We start from the raw sequence: 22552 nt of genomic DNA on the forward strand, positions 1-22552 counted from the left end.
AACTGCTGCCAAGTCCATTCTACGTCCCGGAAAGACAAATGATTTACTTCTGCCCAGCCTGGAGTACAGAGCAGTCTCCCCAAAGTGGCAGCTCTAGGAGACTAAAAGATGCATCTTGCAAGAGAACGTAGGATACGTTTTGATTCATCTAACCGAATTCCAGATTGCAGGTTGGGAACACTAGAAGAGAATGCTCAAACACCCTCCCACACTTGAAAGAGAGCTAAAGCTCACGGGAAGTAGTCACTCCCCATTCCGCCCCGCTCGGTGCTGCAGCGGGTGACTGATGTGTCCCACGGCCTGAGACGGCACAAGGATGTAGGACGCTCAGACAGCCAGCGCTGTGGGCCGCCGGCCCCCATGGACACGCAGTTGGAATCTGCATGGGGGGACCCTGAAAGGGATGTGGAGCCCCGGCTTGTGCAGGTAAGCCAGAAGAGCGTCTCCACCTTCTGTCTACTGAAATCGTTTGTTTGAGTGTCCCCTGTGCTACAGCCTCAGACCAAAAAGGACTACGTAGGACCCTGAGGTACCAGGGTCAACGACACACTCGGGTGTTATTTCTAAGTGTTCTGACACAGCATATCACAAAGGCAGAAATCCAGCAGGAGTGAGGTAAGCTCCAAAAAGAGTATGTTCCTTGGACATTCCTCAACACAATGCGCCAAATTGCTCCTGAGGAGAATTCAGAGGCTCTGCTGATCTGTTCAGCTGGCACACTCTTCTCTACAAGCCCGATCCAAATCTTGGTCTAAACGTCCCTCATCTCCCAGACTAAATTCTCTTGCATTCTCTCACAAGGCATTCTAATTTTCCCTTTATGGCACTTGTATTTGTGATTGTATATTCGTTTGTTTATTTGTTCAATGTCTATCTCCAGTAAGGTCCATGAGGTCAGGAACCATGTCTCTTTTGTGTACCTTTGCATAACCAGCACCCAGCATGTGCCTGGCCTTACAAGAAGGCACATAAAAATATTTGCTGAATGAATAAAAGAAGCAGGCATTCAAGTTCAAAAGCACTCTTGGGCCTGTAATCTCTAGTACCACCAAAGTTCTTTGCAATCCACTCACCACCTCCTCATCTCCCGCCATCCCTTTAGAGAATGGAATCCATGCCAGGGGATGAAATCCAAAGTCTAGCAGATAATTGAGAAGTATCAGAGCTACTGCCTTCCAGAAAGACTAACTCTAAGCATCATGTAAAAACGTTCTCTAATATCAGCGTCTAAAAATAAAAATGATTTCACCAGACCCGTTTTATGCCCACATACATATACTAAAATTGTGAGACAATCTTCAAATCCAACCAGATTCTACGTGGGTTTTTATGTGTCCCAGCTGTAATTTTCAAGCACACACCAACAGGTAAAGACTAGGCAAGTGAGTAACATGACAGTTAAGAGAAATACCTTCTGTGGTAGGCAGAATTTCTTTTTTTTTCTTTTTTTAACGTTTATTTATTTTTGAGACAGAGAGAGACAGAGAATGAACAGGGGAGGGGCAGAGAGAGAGGGAGACACAGAATCTGAAACAGGCTCCAGGCTCCGAGCGGTCAGCACAGAGCCCGACGTGGGGCTCGAACTCACGGACCGTGAGATCGTGACCTGAGCCGAAGTTGGACGCTTAACCGACCAAGCCACCCAGGCGCCCCTATGGTAGGCAGAATTTCTAAAACGACCCCGCCTCCAAAAGATACCCCACCCTAATGCCTAAAACCAGTGAATGCAACAAAACTTCACACCCTTGATAATATTATATGGCAGCTGACCTTAATAAAGGGAGATCACACAAGCAGGCCTGATCTCCTAAAAGCAGCATGTTTTCTCTGGCAGGTGTGAGAAGTGGGGAGCAAAAAAGAACATCAGAGCAATTCAAAGTTCAAGGGGGATTTGACACACCCTTGCTGGCGTGAACATGGGAGTGGGGAACACGCAGGCGGCCTTACAGACCTGAGAGAGGCCCCAGTTTAATAGCCAGTAAGGAAACAAGGACCTGAGTCCTACACCCACAAGTAACTAAAGTCTATCGACAACCTGAAAGAATTTTGAAGCAAATACTTCTTAGACTTTCCTGATAAGAATGCAGCCAGGCCAGGGAGCCTAGTGGCTCAGTAAGTTGAGTGTCTGACTCTTGATCTTGGCTCAGGTCACAATCTCACGTTTTGTGGGTTCCAGCCCCACATCAGCACTCTCGTTCTCTCTCTCTCTCTCTCTCAAAAATAAACATTAAAAAAATATCTTTGAAAACAAAAGAATGCAGGGGCACCTGGGTGGCTCAGTTGGTTAAGTGCCCAACCTCAGCTCAGGTCATGATCTTGCGGTCCATGGGTTTGAGCCCTGCATCGGGCTCTGTGCTGACAGCTCAGAGCTGGAGCCTGCTTCAGATTCTGTGTCTTCTCCCTCTCTGCCCCTTTCCCACTCGTGCTCTGTCTATCTCAAAAATAAATAATAAACATTAAAAAAAAAAAAAGTTTAAAAAAATAAAAAAAGAACACAGCCTGGCCAACACCTTGATTTTGACCCTGTGGGACCCTGAGGAGACAATCCAGCCAGCCAGCCTGTGCTGTTACAGAAGGGTGAGCTAAAAAATGTTACTGTTTTAAGCCCTAAGTTTGTGGTGATTTATTACACAGCAATAGAAAATCAATACATCCTCCCAAACAAATAAATGTCAATTTCCACAGAAGACGATACTAATTTTTAAAGATATGGCTAGGTAATAGCCTTGGCCCAAATTCTTGCTGACCACCCTGTTTCACTCTGATTTCAGAAGGCCTTATGCAGGTATGGCTTAGCTCTACGCAATCAGGGCTCATCTCCTAGGAACAGCATTTCTGTGATGCAGCGTCCTTTATGAGATACACGTTCTTAAGATTCAACAATTGCTTGTAAATTTGAACAAACGATATATAAGTGAATTGTTACTATTCTTAGTGGGTAAGTAACATTCTCTTCTGGTAGAATCCAGGTACAGGGACTTTATACATTCTTTTTCCCCAAAAGGACATAGTTATGTGTCAAGCTATGCCTGATTCCAGTGCTAACCGCAGAAGTTGCAAGGATTTGGAAAGAATAGTCCATGCAAAGGGTTCAATACAGAACTATCAGTCATGAAGAAAAAACAGAGGACACAGGAGAGACTGAGAGAGCAGTGGCAACCCACCACGCTCTTGGCGGTTAGGCTAAGCCTTAGAAAGCACAAGGCAGTCCTGATAAAAAGTCTCCCCTATACCCTGGGCCCCAGAGATCATCACTTCTCAGGAGTTGTGGCACCAAGGAACATAAACTAGTAGCAAGACCCACCCCGAAGTTTCGGCAAATAAGGAGCAAGAACACAAGACTCTTTCAGTTCAACAAATATTTATTGAGCTGCCGCTACGTGCAGCAAGGCGCTATTCTAGGCTCCGCTAGGGACAGGCAGAGGGATAACGCACACGTGCCTTTAGCATGGCATTTGGCTGAGGGTCTGGCACCACTCCCCCTGCACCCTCTGCCCCTCCAAGAAGAAATAAATGGAGAAGTAACTCCTCAGTAGTCTGCAATTCATTCTTTCCTAAGTGTAAAGCAAAACCGATGTGATTTATTTTTTTTATTTTTTTATTTTTTAACGTTTATTATTTTTGGGACAGAGAGAGACAGAGCATGAACGGGGGAGGGGCAGAGAGAGAGGGAGACACAGAATCGGAAACAGGCTCCAGGCTCCGAGCCATCAGCCCAGAGCCTGACGCGGGGCTCGAACTCACGGAGCGCGAGATCGTGACCTGGCTGAAGTCAGACGCTTAACCGACTGCGCCACCCAGGCGCCCCTCGAACGATGTGATTTAAAATAAAACTTTTTTAAACCATTTTTAAAGGTAAAATTTAAAAAAAAAATTTTTTTTTTTTTTTACGTTTTATTTATTTTTGAGACAGAGAGAGAGCATGAACAGGGGAGGGGCAGAGAGAGAGGGAGACACAGAATCGGAAGCAGGCTCCAGGCTCTGAGCCATCAGCCCAGAGTCCGATGTGGGGCTCGAACTCAGGGACCGTAAGATCGTGACCTGAGCCGAAGTCGGCCGCTTAACCGACTGAGCCACCCAGGCGCCCCTTAAAGATAAAATTTAAAAAAATTAAATTAAAAAAAAAAAAAGGAACAACAAACCAACCTGGTCTTACTTCCCCCGTCTCCTTCACAAAATAACAATTATTTGTACTACATCCTACTCAATGTTTTCACTAATCTCTTTTTTTTTTTTTTAATTTGTGTCATTTTAGGCGTGCCTGGGTGGTTTGGTCAGTTAAACGTCTGATTTCAGCTCAGGTCATAATCTCACAGTTTTTAACTTCGAGCCCCGTGTCGGGCTCTGTGCTGACAGCTCAGAGCCTAGAACCTGCTTTAGATTCTGTGTCTCCCTCTCTGCTGCTCCCCTACTCATGTGTGCACTCGCACGCTTTCTCTGTGTGTGTGTCTCTCTCTCAAAAATAAATAAACATTCAAAAACCATAGTCATTTTGTCATTAGAACTTAAACCTTCAAAGGCCATCTATCTATACAATAGACCCAACACAGAGACATGCTAAAAAGTAAAGCCAAACAAAATCTTCACAGAGGGAGCAAGTCCTTGGTCTCTCCACACCCTTCACACTGCTGGATGTAGACTTTCACACTCCATTATCAAATAATGAGCAAACCAAAGATGACTTCCACTCATCAAGACAAAGAAAAGCACACCTAAGGCAGGTTTAACGTGGCAAGTCAGTCTAGGGATAGGAAATAAAGAAGGCAGGACACACAGAAATGAAAAGGCGAGAGGACAATGAAAACAACTCCAAGGACATCACGAATCAAAGAAATGTATGTGGCCTGGGACACTTGAAAGGTAGATGCTATCATCCTGGTGTTTTAAAAATTCACCCGAATGCCATCGCAAATAATGCTACCTAACATACAACGACCAAAAAGGTTGAAACTAAATGGGCAGGGAGGGGCACCTGAGTGGCTCAGTCAGTTAAGAATCTGACTTTCCACTGATGTCATGATCTGACAGTTCTCGAGTTTGAGTCCCGCATGGGATGAGCACCAGCCCACCCCCCTCCTTGGGGTGAGCCCTGTTTTCTCTCCCTCTCCCTCTTCCTCTCCTTCTCCCTCTCCTTCCCTCCCTCTCTCTCTCTCTCTCTCCCCTCTCCTTCTCCCTCTCTCTACACCCCCCCCTTATTCACTTGGGTCTTACTCCTCCTCAAAAACAAATAAATAAATAAATGGGCAGGGAAAAATACATGCCAAGCAAATATGAAACAAAAAGGAAGCTGGGACAGCTATGCTAATGTCAAACCAAACAGATTTTTAAAAATAATTTTTACAAATCGGGTATAGTGTACACAGAGTAAAATTCACCCTTTTTAAGGGTACTGTCTAATGAGTTGTAACAAATGTATACAATCGTGTTACCACCACCATAATCAAGACACAGGACATTTCCATTCTCGGTGCCCTTTTGCAGTTAATCCCTCCCATCCATTCCTAGAAACTGCTGATTAAATGTCTATCCCTGTAATTTTGCCTTTTCCAGAATGCTATAGGCTACAATGCAGCCTTTTGTGTCTGGCTTCTTGCACTCCACCTGATGCTTTTGAGTATCATGTACGTTGTTGTAGATTGTTCCTTTTCACTGTGCAGACCAAATAAATTTTAAGAGAAAAAGTACTAAAAAAACGGAGGATCATGAGATCAGGACAAAGTTCAATTCGCCATAAGTCATATTTCAAATTCATAGTATGAGCCAATAAAATGACCTTAAAATGCATAAAACAGAAGTTCATAGACACGATCTGGCCCCATCTAGTGCTGCCCCCCTCTCCTATTTTCCCACTACTCCCTCCACACCAGCCAAACCAGCCTCCCCACCACTCTTCCAGCTCCACGGGGCTCTGCAGAAGCCATTCCTCTGCCCCAATAGTCTTCCTCTCACATATCCTCACGGCCAGCCCTCATCTTCTTCAAATCTTTGCAGAAAGGTCACATTCTTAACGATGACTCACTTGACTGCCCCATTTACTACTGCATCCCGCTGTTCTATAATACAGTCGTATATATGCATGTACATGTGTAATATATATATATATATGTATATTTCCATGGATCAGATTTATTTTTTAATCAATAAAGATCAAAAAACAAAAAACAAAAAAGAGGATCACTCTAATATTCTCCATTATTATAGAAGCCAAGGCACAGAATGTTTCCAAAAAGAACTAGTCCACGAGGTAAACCTGCAGAAAGGTCAGGTGAGCCTCTGTGGCTGTAATTTTGGGGGAAAGATAGAAGCAGATGCAAGAATGAAGTGAACTAACACATAAAGGGAAACAAAGATGGGAGACCCTAAGAATATTGAGACCAATATCTTCACTATATTTTTAATAAGTTTTTTTTTTTTTTTAAGTCTATTTATTCATCCTGAGAGAGAGAGAAACAGAGCACAGGAACAGGACAGGGGCAGAGAGAGAGGGAGGATTGAGAATCCCAAGCAAGCTCTGTGCTGTCAGTGCAGAGCCAGATGCAGGGCTCGAACTCAAACTGTGAGATCATGACCCAAGCCAAAGTCAAGAGCCGGACGCTTAACCAACGGAGCCACCCAGGTGCCCCTATATTTTTAATAAGTTAAGGGTACATGATAACTTCAGGAACACTGTGACACATGAAGCATAATGCTATATAAACTCTGTATTTCAGTTCGGTAAATATTTTTATCTAACACAAAACTTAAATATAGAATCGTTTCAATGTTTGAAATGCATCATTCTATCAAGGCTACGGAGTATGCCATTGTAAAGACACGCACTAAACTAAATCCCAGGGGCGCCTGGATGGGTCAGTCAGTTAAGCGGCCAACTTAGGCTCAGCTCATGATCTTGTGTTTTGTGAGTTCAAGCCTTGCATCAGGCTCTGTGCTGACAGGTCAGAGCCTGGAGCCCGCTTCAGATTCTGTGTCTCCTCCTCTCTCTGCCCATCCCATGCTCATGCTCTGTCTCTCTCTGTCTCTCAATAATAAACGTTAAAAAAAAAAAAAAAAACTAAACCCCAAATCTCCACTTCCATAGAGCTTGGCAATTTCAAAAGGAGTCACTGAGTGCCCACAGAATCCTAAAGGAAAAGTCTAACCTCATCATGCCACACTATGCCACCAAATGGCTTAAGCCCCCCTCTCCCTGCCATCCCCATCTGTCCAAAGCATCTGCCATCAGTTCTGTTCTGCTTCTTAATCACCACATACCCAAGCTGCCTAAGCTCCCAGGACTCCAGGACTAAAAAGTCCTTTCTCCAAAACCCATACTCTCTTTATTTGCTTCTCTGTATATCCTGTCCCTTTCAATCACAATTTTCTAGAACTAAGAAATCCCAGAATCCAGATACAGATAAAATTAAAGTAGAAATACGACTGCTGTGCCCTCATTGTGGTGACCCTTATACTGGCCCCATAGTCCAATATCAGAAATACACTTTGTTTTGCTCTGTATCTCTTCAAGTTTGGTTTTCATTCCTGCCCCTAAGGATACACTTTCAGAGTGTGACTGCCCCAGGGCCACATGGTACTACCTTTTCACAGATGCTGCTAACACCAATCTCAACCATTATGGGGGATGCCATTTTAAAGTGACAGCTTCATAAGCTCCTCCCCTCCTGCATGTCTTATTTCCTTGAATAACATCACAATCTAAGCAGTGAGTCCTCTCTATTCCTGTTCATCCTTCACCCCGTCTCATTAGTCAGTCACCCAGTCCTGCTCAGTGATTACACCTCCTAGGTATTTCTAGGTATTTCTCTTGACTTCTCCCCATTCTGCCCACTGACCAAGGCCAGTCATCAATTCCTTACTCACCAGTTCCGTACAACAGTCCTCCTCTTGGTCCCTGGTTCTAATTTCAACCTCCACTGTGGCAGACATCCCCAATCTCCTCTATTCTACAAGTATCCCTGCTTCTGCCTACTTGCTTAGGGGCCAGAAGACCCTTAAATTTCCTTGCAGCTAAGTTCTGGAAGTAATGCAGATTATACGAATGAGAAGTTCTTGCAGATTTGGAAAGCAGGAAGAAACCAGAGGCCATTCCTCTTGTGGTCCTGATGACTGGCAGGGGCTCTGGCAGCCCCCATTCTTTATACCCTGGCCACCAGCTTCCTGTGTGTGAGGCAGCTGTAGGGGCAGCAACAGTTTCCCAACATGTGGATTGCAGATGCAGGGCTGTGACCTTAAAACCAAGGATGGGGAAGGTCATGCTTCTGTTCTTCCAGCCCATACAAAGACTTCTGTAAACACTTAATTCCACACATTTAATCCCTTTCTGCTCAAGATACCTCGAGTGGCTTCTATTTGAGTGACTTCTATTTCCTGCAATGAACCTTAACTGATACAACTTCAAATGTATCCATTTGATATTTTCCTGAATAATGTATTACAGAAACAGCACATCATGCCCTTTCTCAAAATTCAGTGGTTCACTATCTCCAAAGAATTTAAAAATCTAAAGTTTTGGGGCACCTGGGTGGTTCAGTCGGTTAAGCGTCCAATTCTGGCTCAGGTCATGTTTCATGGTTTGTGAGTTCCAGCCCCCCCCCCCCCCCCCCCGTCGGGCTCTGTGCTGACCGCTTGGAGCTTGGAGCCTACTTTGGATTCCATGTCTCTCTCTCTCTCTCTCTCTCTCTCTGCCCCTCCCCCACTCATACTCTGTCTCTCTCTGTCTCTCTCTCTCTCTCTGAAAAATAAAAAAACATTAAAAAATAATTTAAAAAAAAAAGTCCTCAATAAAACATAAAGGCCCTTTATGAATTGGGTCTCACCTTCTTACCATCTCCTATAGCAGGGATCAGCAAACTGCCTATACAAGGCCAAACAGCAAATATTTTATGCTTTGCAGACCGTCCAATCTCTGTCACAACTACTTAACTCTGCCACTGGAGCATAAAAGTGGCCATAGACAATATGTAAATGAACGAGTATAGCTGTATTCAAATAAAACATTACTTACTAAATAAATAAAATATTATTTACAAAAACAGGTTATCAAGACCATAAAGATAAGCCACAAACTAAAAGAAAATGTTTGCAAAGGACATATCTGATAAAGAACTGATACCCAAAATATAAAAACAACTCTTAAAACTCAACCATCAGAAACTGCCCAGGGGCGTCTGGGTGGCTCTGCTGGTTAAGCGTCTGACTCGATTTTCACTCAGGTCATGATCTCACGATTGTGAGAGTGAGCCCCACATTAAGCTCTGTGTTGGACACTGGGTCTGCTTGGGTTTCTCTCTATATATCTCCCTCTGACCCTCTCCTCCACTCTTGTTCAATCTCTCTCTCCCTCTCAAAATAAATAAATAAATAAATAAATAAATAAATAAATAAATAAATAAATATTTTTTAAAAAGAAAAGAAACCACCCGACTAAAAAACAGGCCAAAGACCTGAAAAGACACTTCACCAAACAACAACATAGGTGACAAATAAAGCTATGAAAACATGCTCCACATCATCTATCATCAGGAAAATGCAAATTAAAACAGCAATGAGATACTACTACAACGTTATTAGAATGGCCAAAATCGGGGCGCCTGGGTGGCGCAGTCGGTTAAGCGTCCGACTTCAGCCAGGTCACGATCTCGCGGTCCGTGAGTTCGAGCCCCGCGTCGGGCTCTGGGCTGATGGCTCAGAGCCTGGAGCCTGTTTCCGATTCTGTGTCTCCCTCTCACTCTGCCCCTCCCCCGTTCATGCTCTGTCTCTCTCTGTCCCACAAATAAATAAACGTTGAAAAAAATTAAAAAAAAAAAAAAAAAAAAAGAATGGCCAAAATCTAGAACACTAATAACACCAAATGTTGGTGAGGATACAGAACAAGAGGAACTATCATTCATTGCTGGTGGGAACATAAAATAGTACAGCTACTATGGAAGACAACCTGGTAGTTTTTTACAAAACTAAACATACTTTGGGATGCCTGGGTGGCTCAGTCGGTTAAGCATCCAACTCTTGATTACAGCTCAAGTCAATGATGTCATGGTTTGTGACTTCGAGCCCCCCATTGAGCTCAGTGCTGACAGAGCAGAGCCTGCTTGGGATTCTCTCTCTACCCCTGCCCGGGTCACATGCATTCTCTTTCTCTCTTCTCTCTCTCTCTCTTTCTCTCAAAGTAAATAAACTTAAAAAAAAAAAAACCAAAAAAAACTACACATACTTTTACCATATGTTCCAGCAATCACTCTCCTTGGCATTTACCTCAAAGAGCTGAAAGTATGTCTACAAAAAAACCTGCACACGGATGTTTCTAGCAGCCTTACTCATGACTGTCAAAACTTGGACAGAATCAAGCCTGTCCTTCAGTTGGTGAATGGATGAGTAAACTGTGTACATCCAATGGAATACTATTCAGCACTAAAAAGAAATGCACTATCAAGTCATAAAATAACATGGAGGAAACCTAAATGCATTACTACTAAGTGAAAGAAGCTGATCTGAGCTACATACTTGATGATTCCAATCATATGACATTCTAGAAAAGGCAGAGAGTCTTTCGGAAACTATAAAAGAATCACTGGTTGCAGGAGTTGAGGGGGAGGGAAAGATGAACAGGTAGAGCACAGAGGATTTTTAGGGCAGTAGAACTATTCTGTATGACAGTATAATGGTGGATAAGCGTCCCTATAAATTCATCAAAACCCAGAGAATGTACAACAACGAGGGTGAAATGTAATGCAAACCATGGATTTGGGGGATGAGGATGTGTCAGTGTAGGTTCATCGACTGTTTAACAAATGTGCTGCACTAAGGGCACCCAGGTGGCTCAGTCGGTTAAGTGTCTGACTTGGGCTCGGGTAATGATCTCTGTACTGACAGCTCAGAGCCTGGAGCCTGGAGCCTGCTTCAGATTCTGTGTCTCCCGCTCTTTCTACCCCTTCCCTGCTCACACTCTCTCTCTCGCTCTCAAAAATAAATTTTTTTTTTTTAATGTGTTGTGCTAGTTCGGGATGTTAAGAGTAGGGGAGACATGTGTATGTGGGGGCTGAGGGCATATGGGAAATCGAAATCTCTGTACCTTCTGCTCAATTCTGCAGTGAACCTAACACCGCTCTTTAAAAAAAAAGAAAAATAGGGGCGCCTGGGTGCCTCAGTTCCTTAAGTGTCTGGCTTTGGCTCAGGTCACGGTCTTGCGGTTCATGAGTTTGAGCCCCACATCGAGCTCTATGCTGACAGCTCGAGCCTGGAGCCTGCTTTGGATTCTGTGTCTCCCCCTCTCTCTGCCCCTCCTGACCCGCACTGTGTGTGTCTCTCTCAAAAATAAACATTAAAAAAAAAAAGTAAAAAAACAAAACCAAAAAAACAGGTGGCATCCTGGATCTGCCCTGTGAACCATAGTTTGCTATAGCTATCAGCCCAAATATCTTACATATGGACATTACCAACTAGCTAACATTTCCTCGGATATTCCGCCTTGTCTCCACCCTGCTGCACTCTCTTCCTGGAATGACTTCCCTTACCCTGATGTCGCTGGCCTGCAAGCTCCTTTCAAAGTACAGCTCCAATGTGGGAGGTGTCCCCTAAATCCCCCAGGTGGATTTGGGTACACCGTCCACTATCCTCCTCTTGCATGTGAACTCACCACCATGGTGGGGTCCATCGCCCTATCCTAATTATCACCTATGTGTCTGTCTCCTGCTAGATGCCACAGTCCTTGATGACAGGGACCATGGCTTTCTATCTTTGTATCACCACAACATAGCTCAGAGCCCGGCATTCCTGTGTGTGGAACAAATACTGCCTTTAATTGCAGATAGCTGCCTTACTTTCTCCTAGCTCACGAAAAGTTCCCAACCAGCTTTCTGGCACACACCACACCTCTCTAGGCTCACAGAAAAGAAATGCCCAATAACTACCTATAAAATGAAGAGATAAGTATATAGTACTGTATAGTGCATAATTTTAATTGGTATAAAATTAATAAATTAATGTATAAATGAATGTAATTAATCTCCATGACTACTTTTCAATGCCTTGCTTTGACAATGCAGTAAGACTACTGTCCACAGTCTCAATCCTATTCCATCTAAACCAACTACTCAGAAGAGAGTCCCTTGTAAGCAGGGACTGTGTCTTAGTTATCACTGAAGGAATAAATGAATTACACTAATTTCTCTTTTTTTTTTTTAATGTTTATTTATTTATTTTGAGAGAGAGAGTGGGAGCAGGGGAGGAACAGAGAGAGGGAGAGACAGAGAGAACCCCAAGCAGGCTCCATGCTGTGAGAGCAGAGCCCGACGCAGGGCTCAATCTCATAAACCGTGAGATCATGACCTGAGCCAAAATCAAGAATTGGACTCTCAACCAACTGAACCACCCAGGTGCCCCACACTTCTCTGCTTAATCCTTTTGCTTCCTCAGCAATCCTGAGGATTGGAAGTAAAAGCTGTTGGGTGGGAGGCTTGAATGAAAATTGTAAAGGTGTTCAGTTGAGCTTCATGCCGACAGGGTGATATCTCTAAATAACCGTGGTTTCAAATCAAGTAGACTTTAGTCATCTCAACTGAAGGGGAGGTTAACAGTGGCCAGTGATAATTGAGAGAATGGCCCAGTGCCCAAAGACTCAACTCTCATCCTGTCCGTCCTCTGTCCCCATTAGCTTTGCTTCCCAAACCCCCCTGGTCCTCCCAGGACTCCCAGCAGCGTTCCCAGCAGATGCACGCCTGCTTGAGTTTATTTTTCTTTCCTTTCTGGGCTAGGCTGTCTGCAGACACAGCTGATGAGCTATTTAGAGCTCACCAGAGACCTTGGGGCTTTGTAAGTCTTTGAGACTACAGCTCTTTTAAATCTTCAGAGGTCATTAATGCCAAGGCACGGGAATCCATAAATTTGATATATTTTTATCAAAGCAGGATAAAAAGAGAAAGAGGAAAGGAGAGAGGATTAAAATTCTATCACAAGAGGTTCTGAAACTTTTGCACGTAAGAGAATCACAGGGAAGCACGTTAAAATGCAGGTTCTGACCAACGCTGGCCAACACTCACAGCTGATGATGGACATAAGCAAATTCAAGGCTTCTATCCCTTCACGCCAAACACACATATGCATATACATTCATGCATGATCACACATGCTCTTACACAAAACAGACATGTACACACAGAATGAAAGAAAATTAATTGCCGAAGCCCCCTTACAGCTCCTTCAAAAAGATCTCTTTCGGTCTTCAGACCTATTAATGAAAAAGTTCAGTGCATTCTTCCCTTTTGGTCTCCCCATTTCCCTACGTAACTGTGGCAAATCTAGAGGGGCTCCTGGCTAGGTACCCAAGTCGGAGGAAATCTCAGGCTGTGCTTATTAGAGGAGCGGCATTACTCACACACCACCCTGCGGGTCATCCGGGAACTGGCTGCACCTCAACTCCCTGACTTCATATAACCGTGGCACGGGGAAAAACTCACAGGTGACGACGCATCAGCCAAGTACGGAGGGACTCAAACATCCTGACTGTCTACTCTCCAGTCTCGAATCTCACGCCCATTTCTAACCGAACAGTGACTCTGACGACAGCTGCCACTACCGGTGCGGACCCCCTTCTTTCCCTGCACGTATGCCCCGCTGCTGGCTTCTGTGGTTCACCGTTCGCCCCTTCCATAGTTCCCAAGACACTGCACGGGACCGTCGGACAACAGACGACAGTCTCTCTGCAGATGCCCCCTCCACTCTGTCCTTGGTCTTTCCCTCTCCACACACAGACCTCTCTCTCTGAACTTCCCGTGATGCTCATGGTTTATTTGTTTCCCACACAACCCGTACGTATATCACAAAGACTGTGACCTCGCCGTGGAAAGTAGAAGCCGTGTCGCGTGCAATGTGTGCACAGCACCAGGCACATCTCACATCTTCAAAACCTGAATTGACTTAGGCATGGCTCCCAAAGCCAGCCCTCATTCCAGCAAAATAAAATAAACGCTGGGGGATTATTAAAGGGTGTGGTAGGCCCTCCCTGTGCCAGCCAGCACACACTCTCCCAGGGGGCTCCTTTGCACACCAGGCGCTCGCCACTGTCGGACTGGAATGAGGAACACTGGCTGAGGATGCAGTGTAGCATGGCACGCTGACAGAACCCGGGGTAAGCCACGTAATCGCCCCCACTCCAGTCAAACGCCGAGGAGTGTTAGACCAGCCCTCTCAGCCCACCAAGATTAGTGCCGTTCTGACACGTTACCTGGCAGTGGCCAGCCTTCATCTGGAACCCACTCCCCCAACTCCCAAACTCAGCTCTCAAGCCTGGGAGAGAGTTGGAACAGGACAGGAGCATAACCTCTGAGGCCAATGTGGATCACTGACTTAGAATCATTGGCCAATGTTACAAAGCCAGACTGCACGGAAGAAGTAAGTGGTCATTACTGAGCCTGGAGAAATCCTAAATTCTGAAATCTGTCTGCCTCAACAACAAACAACAGTTTCTCCAACCTAATACCATCGCTGGTCAGTTTTCTCAGGATGACAGAGGCTGCTTTTTACTTTTTTATTGTGAAATATGCCAGGTAAACAAAGGAACATATTAAATATATGTTTGGTTCTAAGAAGAAAAGGAAGATGAACACTCGAGGACCCACCCCCCACATTCACGATGCCATGAAGTTTCCAAGTTTCCTTACTTTACCCATCTCCGCCCCTACAACGATAACCATTCTACTGAATTCAGGGCTAATTATTCCTTTTCATTTTTTTATTGCTTTACTCCCCATGGAGGTATCCATTAAAAAATATATGTGGTTTAGTTTGACATTTTTTAACTTTATATAAATTACATCATACTATATTTTGCCCCCCAGTGGCCTGCTCCTCTTGTTCAACACTATGTTTCTGAGATTCCCCCATATTGAGGCAACTATCTTTCACCCCATTTTTACTATGGGATAATATTTCATTCTAAGACTACACACAATTTATGACATTAATGCATTCTTTATTCAACCAGACCCACGCACTGCACACTAATATGGTGTGTCTATAAATCAAGTTATGCCACATGGGTCGTTGGTGGCAATCCCATGCTGGCTGCCATGTGGCAGACCAGATGGTAAAATAACTAGAGATGTTTCACCCAATTATTCTTAAAGAGTGGATAAATCCCACTCAAAGAGCTTGGAGGTCATGCTTGGCAAGCAAATGGTCCCTTTGCTGGATGAACTTGGGTAGATGAACCTCTTAGTAAAACCCTTACATGGTTCTGGTTCTAAACCTTAATAAAGTAGGAGAAAGGAGAGGAAACAGCTGTTTGACACTGCAGTCTTAACCTTTCTGGGCACATCAGAGCATCCTTGATCATGGTGAGTGGCCCCCAAGTCCAGGAAAAACCTACCCGTCAGACAGCAAAGGCTAAACATTTAGTCCAGAGGCAGCAGGGAGAAGCCCATCCTCCCTGCCCCAGGAAACCAAGGACAGCGGAGGATTGTCCTTGAATCCTGAAGGTTTCATTCATCACCCTCCTAACTACAGTCCTTGATGCAAAAATAATCAGCCATGCCACACTTCCCAGCTTTGGGGGTCAGGAGGGGCATACAACAGACTCTCCAGAGCAAAGGAACCTCCCACCACTCTCCCTGAGCACGCCCCATAGGCAAGCCCTCACACTGACATAGCCCATCTCCGTTATTTCCTACAATGAGCTTTTGAGGCAGGCGATAGCCCCATTTCACATGTGAAAAAAACTGAGGTGCTGAGAGGTTTAGCCGCTCGTCCGATATCACACAGCAAGTAAATGAGAGGCCAGGATTCAATCTGTATTTTCTGATTTCAAAGCCCCGCACCCTTGTCCAGTCAACTACCCCGCTACCACTGCTCGTGCACACCATCTCCTGAAGTGCGGCAGCAACGGGGGAAAGGAGTTCTCGGGGACACAGAAGACACTGCCTTCAGATGATCCTTTCACAAGTGTTTGCTATTGAACGGCAGCAGGCTCCATGTGAACACAGAATAAATACTTAGAAGGCAGAGGCCTGTGAAAACTCAGAGGCCATGTGTAGAAAAGGCTACAGGAGCTTAGCAGGCCAATGTGGATGCCCACACGGCCCCAGCTACTTGGAAGGCACTCTGCCCACCAATAATTAACCAGAATCGAATGTCTACCATGTGTGATGGGCAAAAATGCATCCAATTTTCTGCTGGAAGTCCGCTTGCTGCCTTAAAAGACAGTAATCCTCAGCACTAACAATGACAAAGAAGGGCTACTAGGACATGTGAATTTCGAGATTAACTAGAGAACTTCAGAGAGCAATAAATAGGTCAAGAACTTAATTCCAAAGTTACTAAGAGCCAGACTCTGCCTTCCAGCCCCCAAATAAGTGACATCAGTCACATATGACACAAACTTTCCGAGTCAGCTGAAAGACCAAGATGGCAGCTACTAGTGCCAAAGCTAAGAAGGCATCGCTCTCAGCGGGTGATGTGCTGAGGTGTTCTTCTCTGCCAGCTGCTCACTACCAAAGAGATTCTGTTCTCTCTAGTTCTGGGTGCTCCTCAGGCCTCTGTTGACACAAAATTTGCCAATTATATCACTGGTCTTTACCCTGTGACACTTGCCTGTTTATCCCAACTTATAACTCATCTAGTGAGTCGAGAAAAAGTGAATGGTCTCCAGGGTGGGAGGTAACACCTTTGCAGAGGCTTGGAGAAAAGAGAACAGGAAAATGGCACCCTGGCTTCCAGTGACGCCACAGACAAAAGATCTAAACATCTGACCCTCTCTTGCTCCTGACACCTGCCTGGCACCGAAACTGTACAGACCCTCAAAACCACCACATCCAGTGAGGCTGATGGCTGTCATAAGAGGGATCATTTGAGACGCTGTGGGTACTGGCTGAAATCATACTGTGTTTCTCAAAGCATTATTCCCAATCCCTGGGATTTGTTCCAGAAGATTTTTACTAGTTTTTTATCTACTCTCTGCAGGTAGTAACAATTTACAAACTGCACTCATATGATTCTTTTCCTTATAATTTCCTTAAAGTGTTTGGGGGTTTTATACACTGTGATAAATAATAAAAACAGGTTCCCAACTCCCTCCTCCCCACCTCTCTAATATACCTAAAACTATTCTCCTCTCTGGGAATTCAGTTGCCAAGGAAATGAGTTCACACCATTAATACAGGTATGAGACAGGCATGCAGTAAATTAAGTCACTCTCGATATGTATAATAAGTATAATATAATTCAGGCTTCCAGTTCAGGAGGTCTTAATCAATAGCCCAAAGGGAACCATGGATCACCCCCCAAAAATAGAAATGCACAGACAGAAAATCTCACATACAAAGAACCATTGCTCTAAACATTTGCATGTACATCCTAAAAGGATAACTGTGGTCGCTGACCCTGAATCACAAAACACTAGCCAAGCTCTGTTTGGCGGCTCTTAACCAAATAACCAGTTTAGCCAGTCCCAATCTCTGACAAGGAACCCCTGACCATTCTGAGAATCCTGAGTTCTGTACTCCCCCCTCAGCACCTCCTTAACACACTGAGTCAGGGATAAGCCCTCTGGAAATTTCCAACAGTTTCTAACATAAACTGTTCCTCGCCACCTCCCAACATGTTTTCCAATAGCTCTGAGCACCTTCCCAGCTCCTCCTTGTCCACAAGCGGGGCAGGGCGGGGTGGGGGGGGGGGGTTGGGGAGGTTGTCTTACCGAGATCTCCCACCAAAGCAGTTTGTGCTGGGGGGCTGGTGCCGGTTGTCTGGAGCGACAGCTGTCCCGCTGGATTCTCTTGAAGGTGGCTGGGATCCTAGACAGGGGACCCATCACAAGAAAAGACAGAAACATTGAGAAGCTCAGCCCTGGTTTGTTTGAGATTGTGGCTCAGGAACAAAGTTCACTCCATGCATTCGGGTTATCCACCACACCTAGCAAGCCACAGCCTCCAGCTCGAAAAGGCAGAGGGACAGCCAGATGAGATCTGACTGGGGCCCCCACACAGAGGCGCTCAAACCTGGGAAACAGCTCTTCTTCTCCAAGACCTTCAAGAACACCTCAAGCACTTCCAAGCAACTTGCCTTGTGCACTGAATAAACTTCAGCTGCACCACACGAGACACAGAACCCATGCTGACCGTGCAAAGTGGGAGCAAGTAATTAGGGCACTGCACTCGTCCATATCACAACCAGAAAGCTCTTAAAAAGCCAAATCAGATTCAATTCAAATCAAATTATGACACCGTTTTGCTAAAAACCCCCTCAACAGCTTTCTGCTTCTTAGGACGAGGTCCAAAGTCCTCACCAAGGCCTTCGTGCGGCTGGGTGGTCTGAGCCGAGCTGCCCTTGCAGCCTCACCAGCCACCACTCTCCTTCCTGCTCTCCACGTTCCACCTGGCCGCCTCTGTTCCCACTGCAGGCTGAGCTCTCTCCCACCTTGAAGCCTCTGCACAAGGGACCCCTCGACCTCTCACTCAGCTACCCCACTCCTGCACCTCCCCACACCTCCCCCTCGGCCCGTCTAATCTCTTCAGCTCTGGCGGGTCTCAGCTTCCTCAAAGAAACCCTCCCTGGTCCCCAGCTGAAGTGAGACTTCCCGAAAGTATGGGACTCTCATATCACCCAGTACTTTTCCTTCATCGCTTTGGTCACAATTACAGTTACATAATTATTTCTGCACCTCCTTGTTTCATGTCTAACATTCCCACCTCCACCAAGTAAATCAGAAGCTCCTAGGAGTAGAGACCATATGAATTTTGCCCCCACCATCTGGCTAGCACCTGGTCCAAGACCTAGTACATACCAGGTGCTCAATTACGGATATACGTGCAGAATGAGCGAATAATTCATGTTTCCTCCATGCACCAAAAGTACCCAAAGCACCACTCAGTCCAGGGAGGTTTCTCAAGTCAAGGCCCATCCAATCACTGAGATTCCACCCTACTGCCCTTGCATTAGAATTCAAATCTCACTCCCTCAAAGCTACAGAAAGCCTGTTTGGGGCCTGGAAAGTGCCACAGTTACATCACATTTAACGAGAAAAATTATGGAGAAACCCAGCCCATCTCAGACCTCAGACTTCATGAAATAATTTCCTGCTAGATCCAAAGGTGACTAATTTCAGAGTAGATCAAAAGAAACAAACTGCCCTCATTCAGGACAGAGTGGGAGATACTCCAATTTTCCTGCCTCTGTCTCTATTTTGCTAGTGTGAATCTCTAAGACACACAGCCCCCTTTCTCACCCAATACTGTCTTATAAAAGACACCTTCAAGCTCCTCCAGGAAGTTTAACTGTATTGGGAGGAAAAAGGGGCCCCAAGTAACATTTAATAAAGACATCTTATTTTCGAGAGCCCGTGTGGGATGAAAAGATATTTTCTCTGCTCTCAACGCAAAGTACAACACACTTACAAAGACCTGGCATTTATTTTCGTCCTTTATCAGAAAGCTATCCTTAAAAAATCATGGCCCAGTTTTGATCATGCGAAGAACTGCTTAAGAGGAATCAGGGGGCCAGGACTGGCTGAGCGGTACCCAAACCCAGGTACCTGGTAGAGAACCAAGCCCCGGGCACCTCCTCCTACTCCCACCCAGGCCTGCCCCGCCCCATCCCGGCACAACCCTGGGGAGCAGGGCGGCACTCACCCTCTGTCACGGCACTGCCATTAGGCACGCTTCCCAGATCAACAGTTGGCCCGTCCAGGAAAATTGTCAGCTCACCGCCCGAGACAACACCGCCTTTGTTCTCCGTCTGCAGGTTCAGGGTCAGCTGCGTGTTCTCCACTGTTGAACACAAAAAGCAACAGGGATGGAGTAGAGCAAATGCACCCCACGTTAAGACTGGGTAAGTTGTAAGCCCTCATTTAACCTACTCTGGCGTCCCCGGCAACATTTTCCTGCATCTTTAAATCTGCCTCGGGGCGTGGAAAGAAGAATGGGAAGGAAGAGGTCTAATCGTCATCACTGTTGTATTAGATGGGTGGGAAAAGGCTGTACTCCTATTTTTCAAAACATTTTGTATCATTGGGTTAGCTACCTAATTTCTCCATGACTTCTTTGTCTGCTTGTATTCGAAGGACCATGAGAAGAGCAAGGAGAAATTGTGGCATCCGGAGGAAGGAGTCACAAGCCAGCAACCCCCCTGCCCATATAGACAGACAATGGTGGCAAAAAAAAAGAGAAACAGGTCAGGAGATCCTGAGGCAGTGTCATCAGGAGTCATCTCTAGATGAAGGATTTGCAGGGGCTTCTTCTCTTATTTGTGTTAGAAAGTATTACTTGTTTTGAATTTTCACTCCTGAGGAGGTCTCGCTTTGAAATGAGGAAAAAACGTTAAGCAATGAAAGTTTAATAAAGGTGAGTCAGCTCCACAATCGTCCCGTGGCCCTGGGTTAGTCCGTAAGGATAAACCAGCCAAAAAGGGGGGTCTACAACCGAGGTGGGAAGGCACCTCGGAGTCACCCAGCCCCTGGGACACCAGGCAAAGTCAGCCCTGTGGGCAAACAAGAAGAATCGCGGAACCACAGCAGAAAAAAGGAACAAACTGACACGAGGCAGATGCCCCAAAGCCTACGTGGGCTAGAAACTGCGGCACAAGCGCCCCCCGACTCCCCACCAGCAGGCCCGGCCACACAGAGCAGCTTCCACCCAGTTACTGCTCGGGAGCCATTCGGTAATTACCAAGAGAGCAGCGTTTATGAGGATTTCCAAAGGGCCTTCCCACATCTTACAAAACCAGACTACAAAAGAGCCACATACTCCAACCTCCTTCCCCACCCACCGCCCACCAAACCGCCACTTTATTTTATCTCTGAGTTGCCACTAGATTATTCTAAGCTATCTCCCTGGTCCTCTAGAACAAGGCAGGGTATGCATAAATAAGTATCTCTGTGAGCACTTTCTAGAAACAACCTCTCCCCCCAACTAAAAAAGCCTGTCCCAAATCAAAATACAGACACAGTCCTTTAAGAACTTAGGAAAAGTCTGGATGAAATCAGGATCTACTATAATAATGTGGGAACCAGTCACCCTTTGGGTTTTCAAGTTCTCCTAAGCGTCTCTCCCTTACCTTAATCTCTCTTCCCTGAAATGGATCTCTCCAAATCCTTTGGAGTCTGTTGCTATTTTCGGTCACTTTCACTCAGGAACTTGGTGAGTTCCAAATATTTATATAAAATAACACTTGTAATCTGAAAACTAGTTCCTTCAAAAGTCCAGCAGTCAGGAAAGAACGGAGGCCTTTTGACAACCAGCACCCTTTGCCAGCCATGCAAATGAGCCACCTCGGAAGTCAAGCCTCCAGCCCTAGTCTTGCTTTCAGATGACTATGGTCCAGCCAATGTATGGACTACAGCCTCATGAGAGATCCCTGGCCAGATTTCCCAGCTCAGCCACTCACAAATCTTGACCCACTGAAACCAGGAGACAACAAACGTTTATTATTGTTGTTTAAAAGAAAAGTCAAGGGTGTCTGCCTACTTATTATGCCTAGATCCAGGGCCCAAGTGGAGCACAGAGTCCAGGAGGGGCGTGTGCCAGGGAGACTGGGTTCAAATCTCACTTTTACTACGTGGTGCTTGTAGCGTTGTGCAAATTACTTAACATGAGCACCAGTCTCCCCATGTGGAAAACAGGAGCACCCCATGGGCTCCTAATAAGCTGTCATTTTTATTATCTCCCTGTTGACTTTCCTGTTTCTAGGCTGAAGAGTCCCAGTTCTCTTGGTCTACCTCGTTCACTGCAAAGTTGCGCCTCCCTTGACCTTTTGGAGCCTTTTCTGGGTTGCAGCAACAAACTCCAAAAAGTCTTCTAAGGTGAGCTACTTAGAAGATGAACGTTTTCTCATCTTGTTTCCAGGACACTTCCTAAAGATGCCCATCCTTTTGGATTCAGCACACCAGCCTTGGAAATATGCTGGGCTGAGTATTCCAGAAGGGTTCCGTGATTCCTTTCTTAGTGCCTCAAAGGCCATTACTTTACAAATGTAGTGTGGGCATGTCTTCCCCTCCTTTCTGGAGGGATGATAATGCTCAACGGGAAGGCAGAGGCGGCCCAGGCCTCTTGTTGCTGATTTCAAACTCCTGACAGTCACACTGCCATGGTCCTCTGACAGAAGCCACAGGCGTAACTTGACTTTTTCTCTACATGGTCTCATCTCAAGGCTCCAACTTAGCTCTTCTCTTCTGTTTACCCATTAATCATGTCCAGTAGAGTCATTATATACTAGTAGGCTCAAAAGCTACCTTGCGATGCCCTGAAATACATTTTATCTTCAAAAAAAGCCAGTGGGAAGGGACGTCTTTCCCCCTTCAACAAAACTTGGGAGACGATAATGCTCCACTGTTCTATTCGCTAAAAAGAGAGACAGAGTCAGAGATACCTCTGGCCATCACTGTCAGAGCCAAGTGATCAAATGAAGCATCACTAACAGCAAGACCACCCGACACACAAACTTCATGACGTGACACAGGATGAGGTACACAACATCGCTTTTTTTAGGTAACTTTTTTAAGTTTATTGTTTATTTATTTTGAGAGAGATAGAGACCAAGCAGGGGAGGGGCAGAGAGAGAGGGAGACAGAATCCCA

General features: G+C 45.5%; 1 protein-coding gene across 1 annotated transcript in view; it reads right to left on the reverse strand.

Annotated features, from left to right (window-relative positions):
- WWP2 (WW domain containing E3 ubiquitin protein ligase 2) overlaps positions 1 to 22552 on the reverse strand; it is a 149408-nt gene that overhangs the window by 63472 nt on the left and 63384 nt on the right. Inside the window, exons 5-6 of the mRNA XM_086689042.1 lie at positions 19611 to 19748; positions 17681 to 17777 (exon numbers count right to left, since the gene is read on the reverse strand). Coding sequence (XP_086545168.1) covers positions 17681 to 17777; positions 19611 to 19748 — 235 coding nt within the window. The remainder of the gene's footprint in view (positions 1 to 17680; positions 17778 to 19610; positions 19749 to 22552) is intronic.

This window comes from Puma concolor, chromosome E2 (genome assembly GCF_028749965.1).
Source record: "Puma concolor isolate L17-30 chromosome E2, mPumCon1.1.hap2, whole genome shotgun sequence".
NCBI lineage: Eukaryota > Metazoa > Chordata > Mammalia > Carnivora > Felidae > Puma > Puma concolor.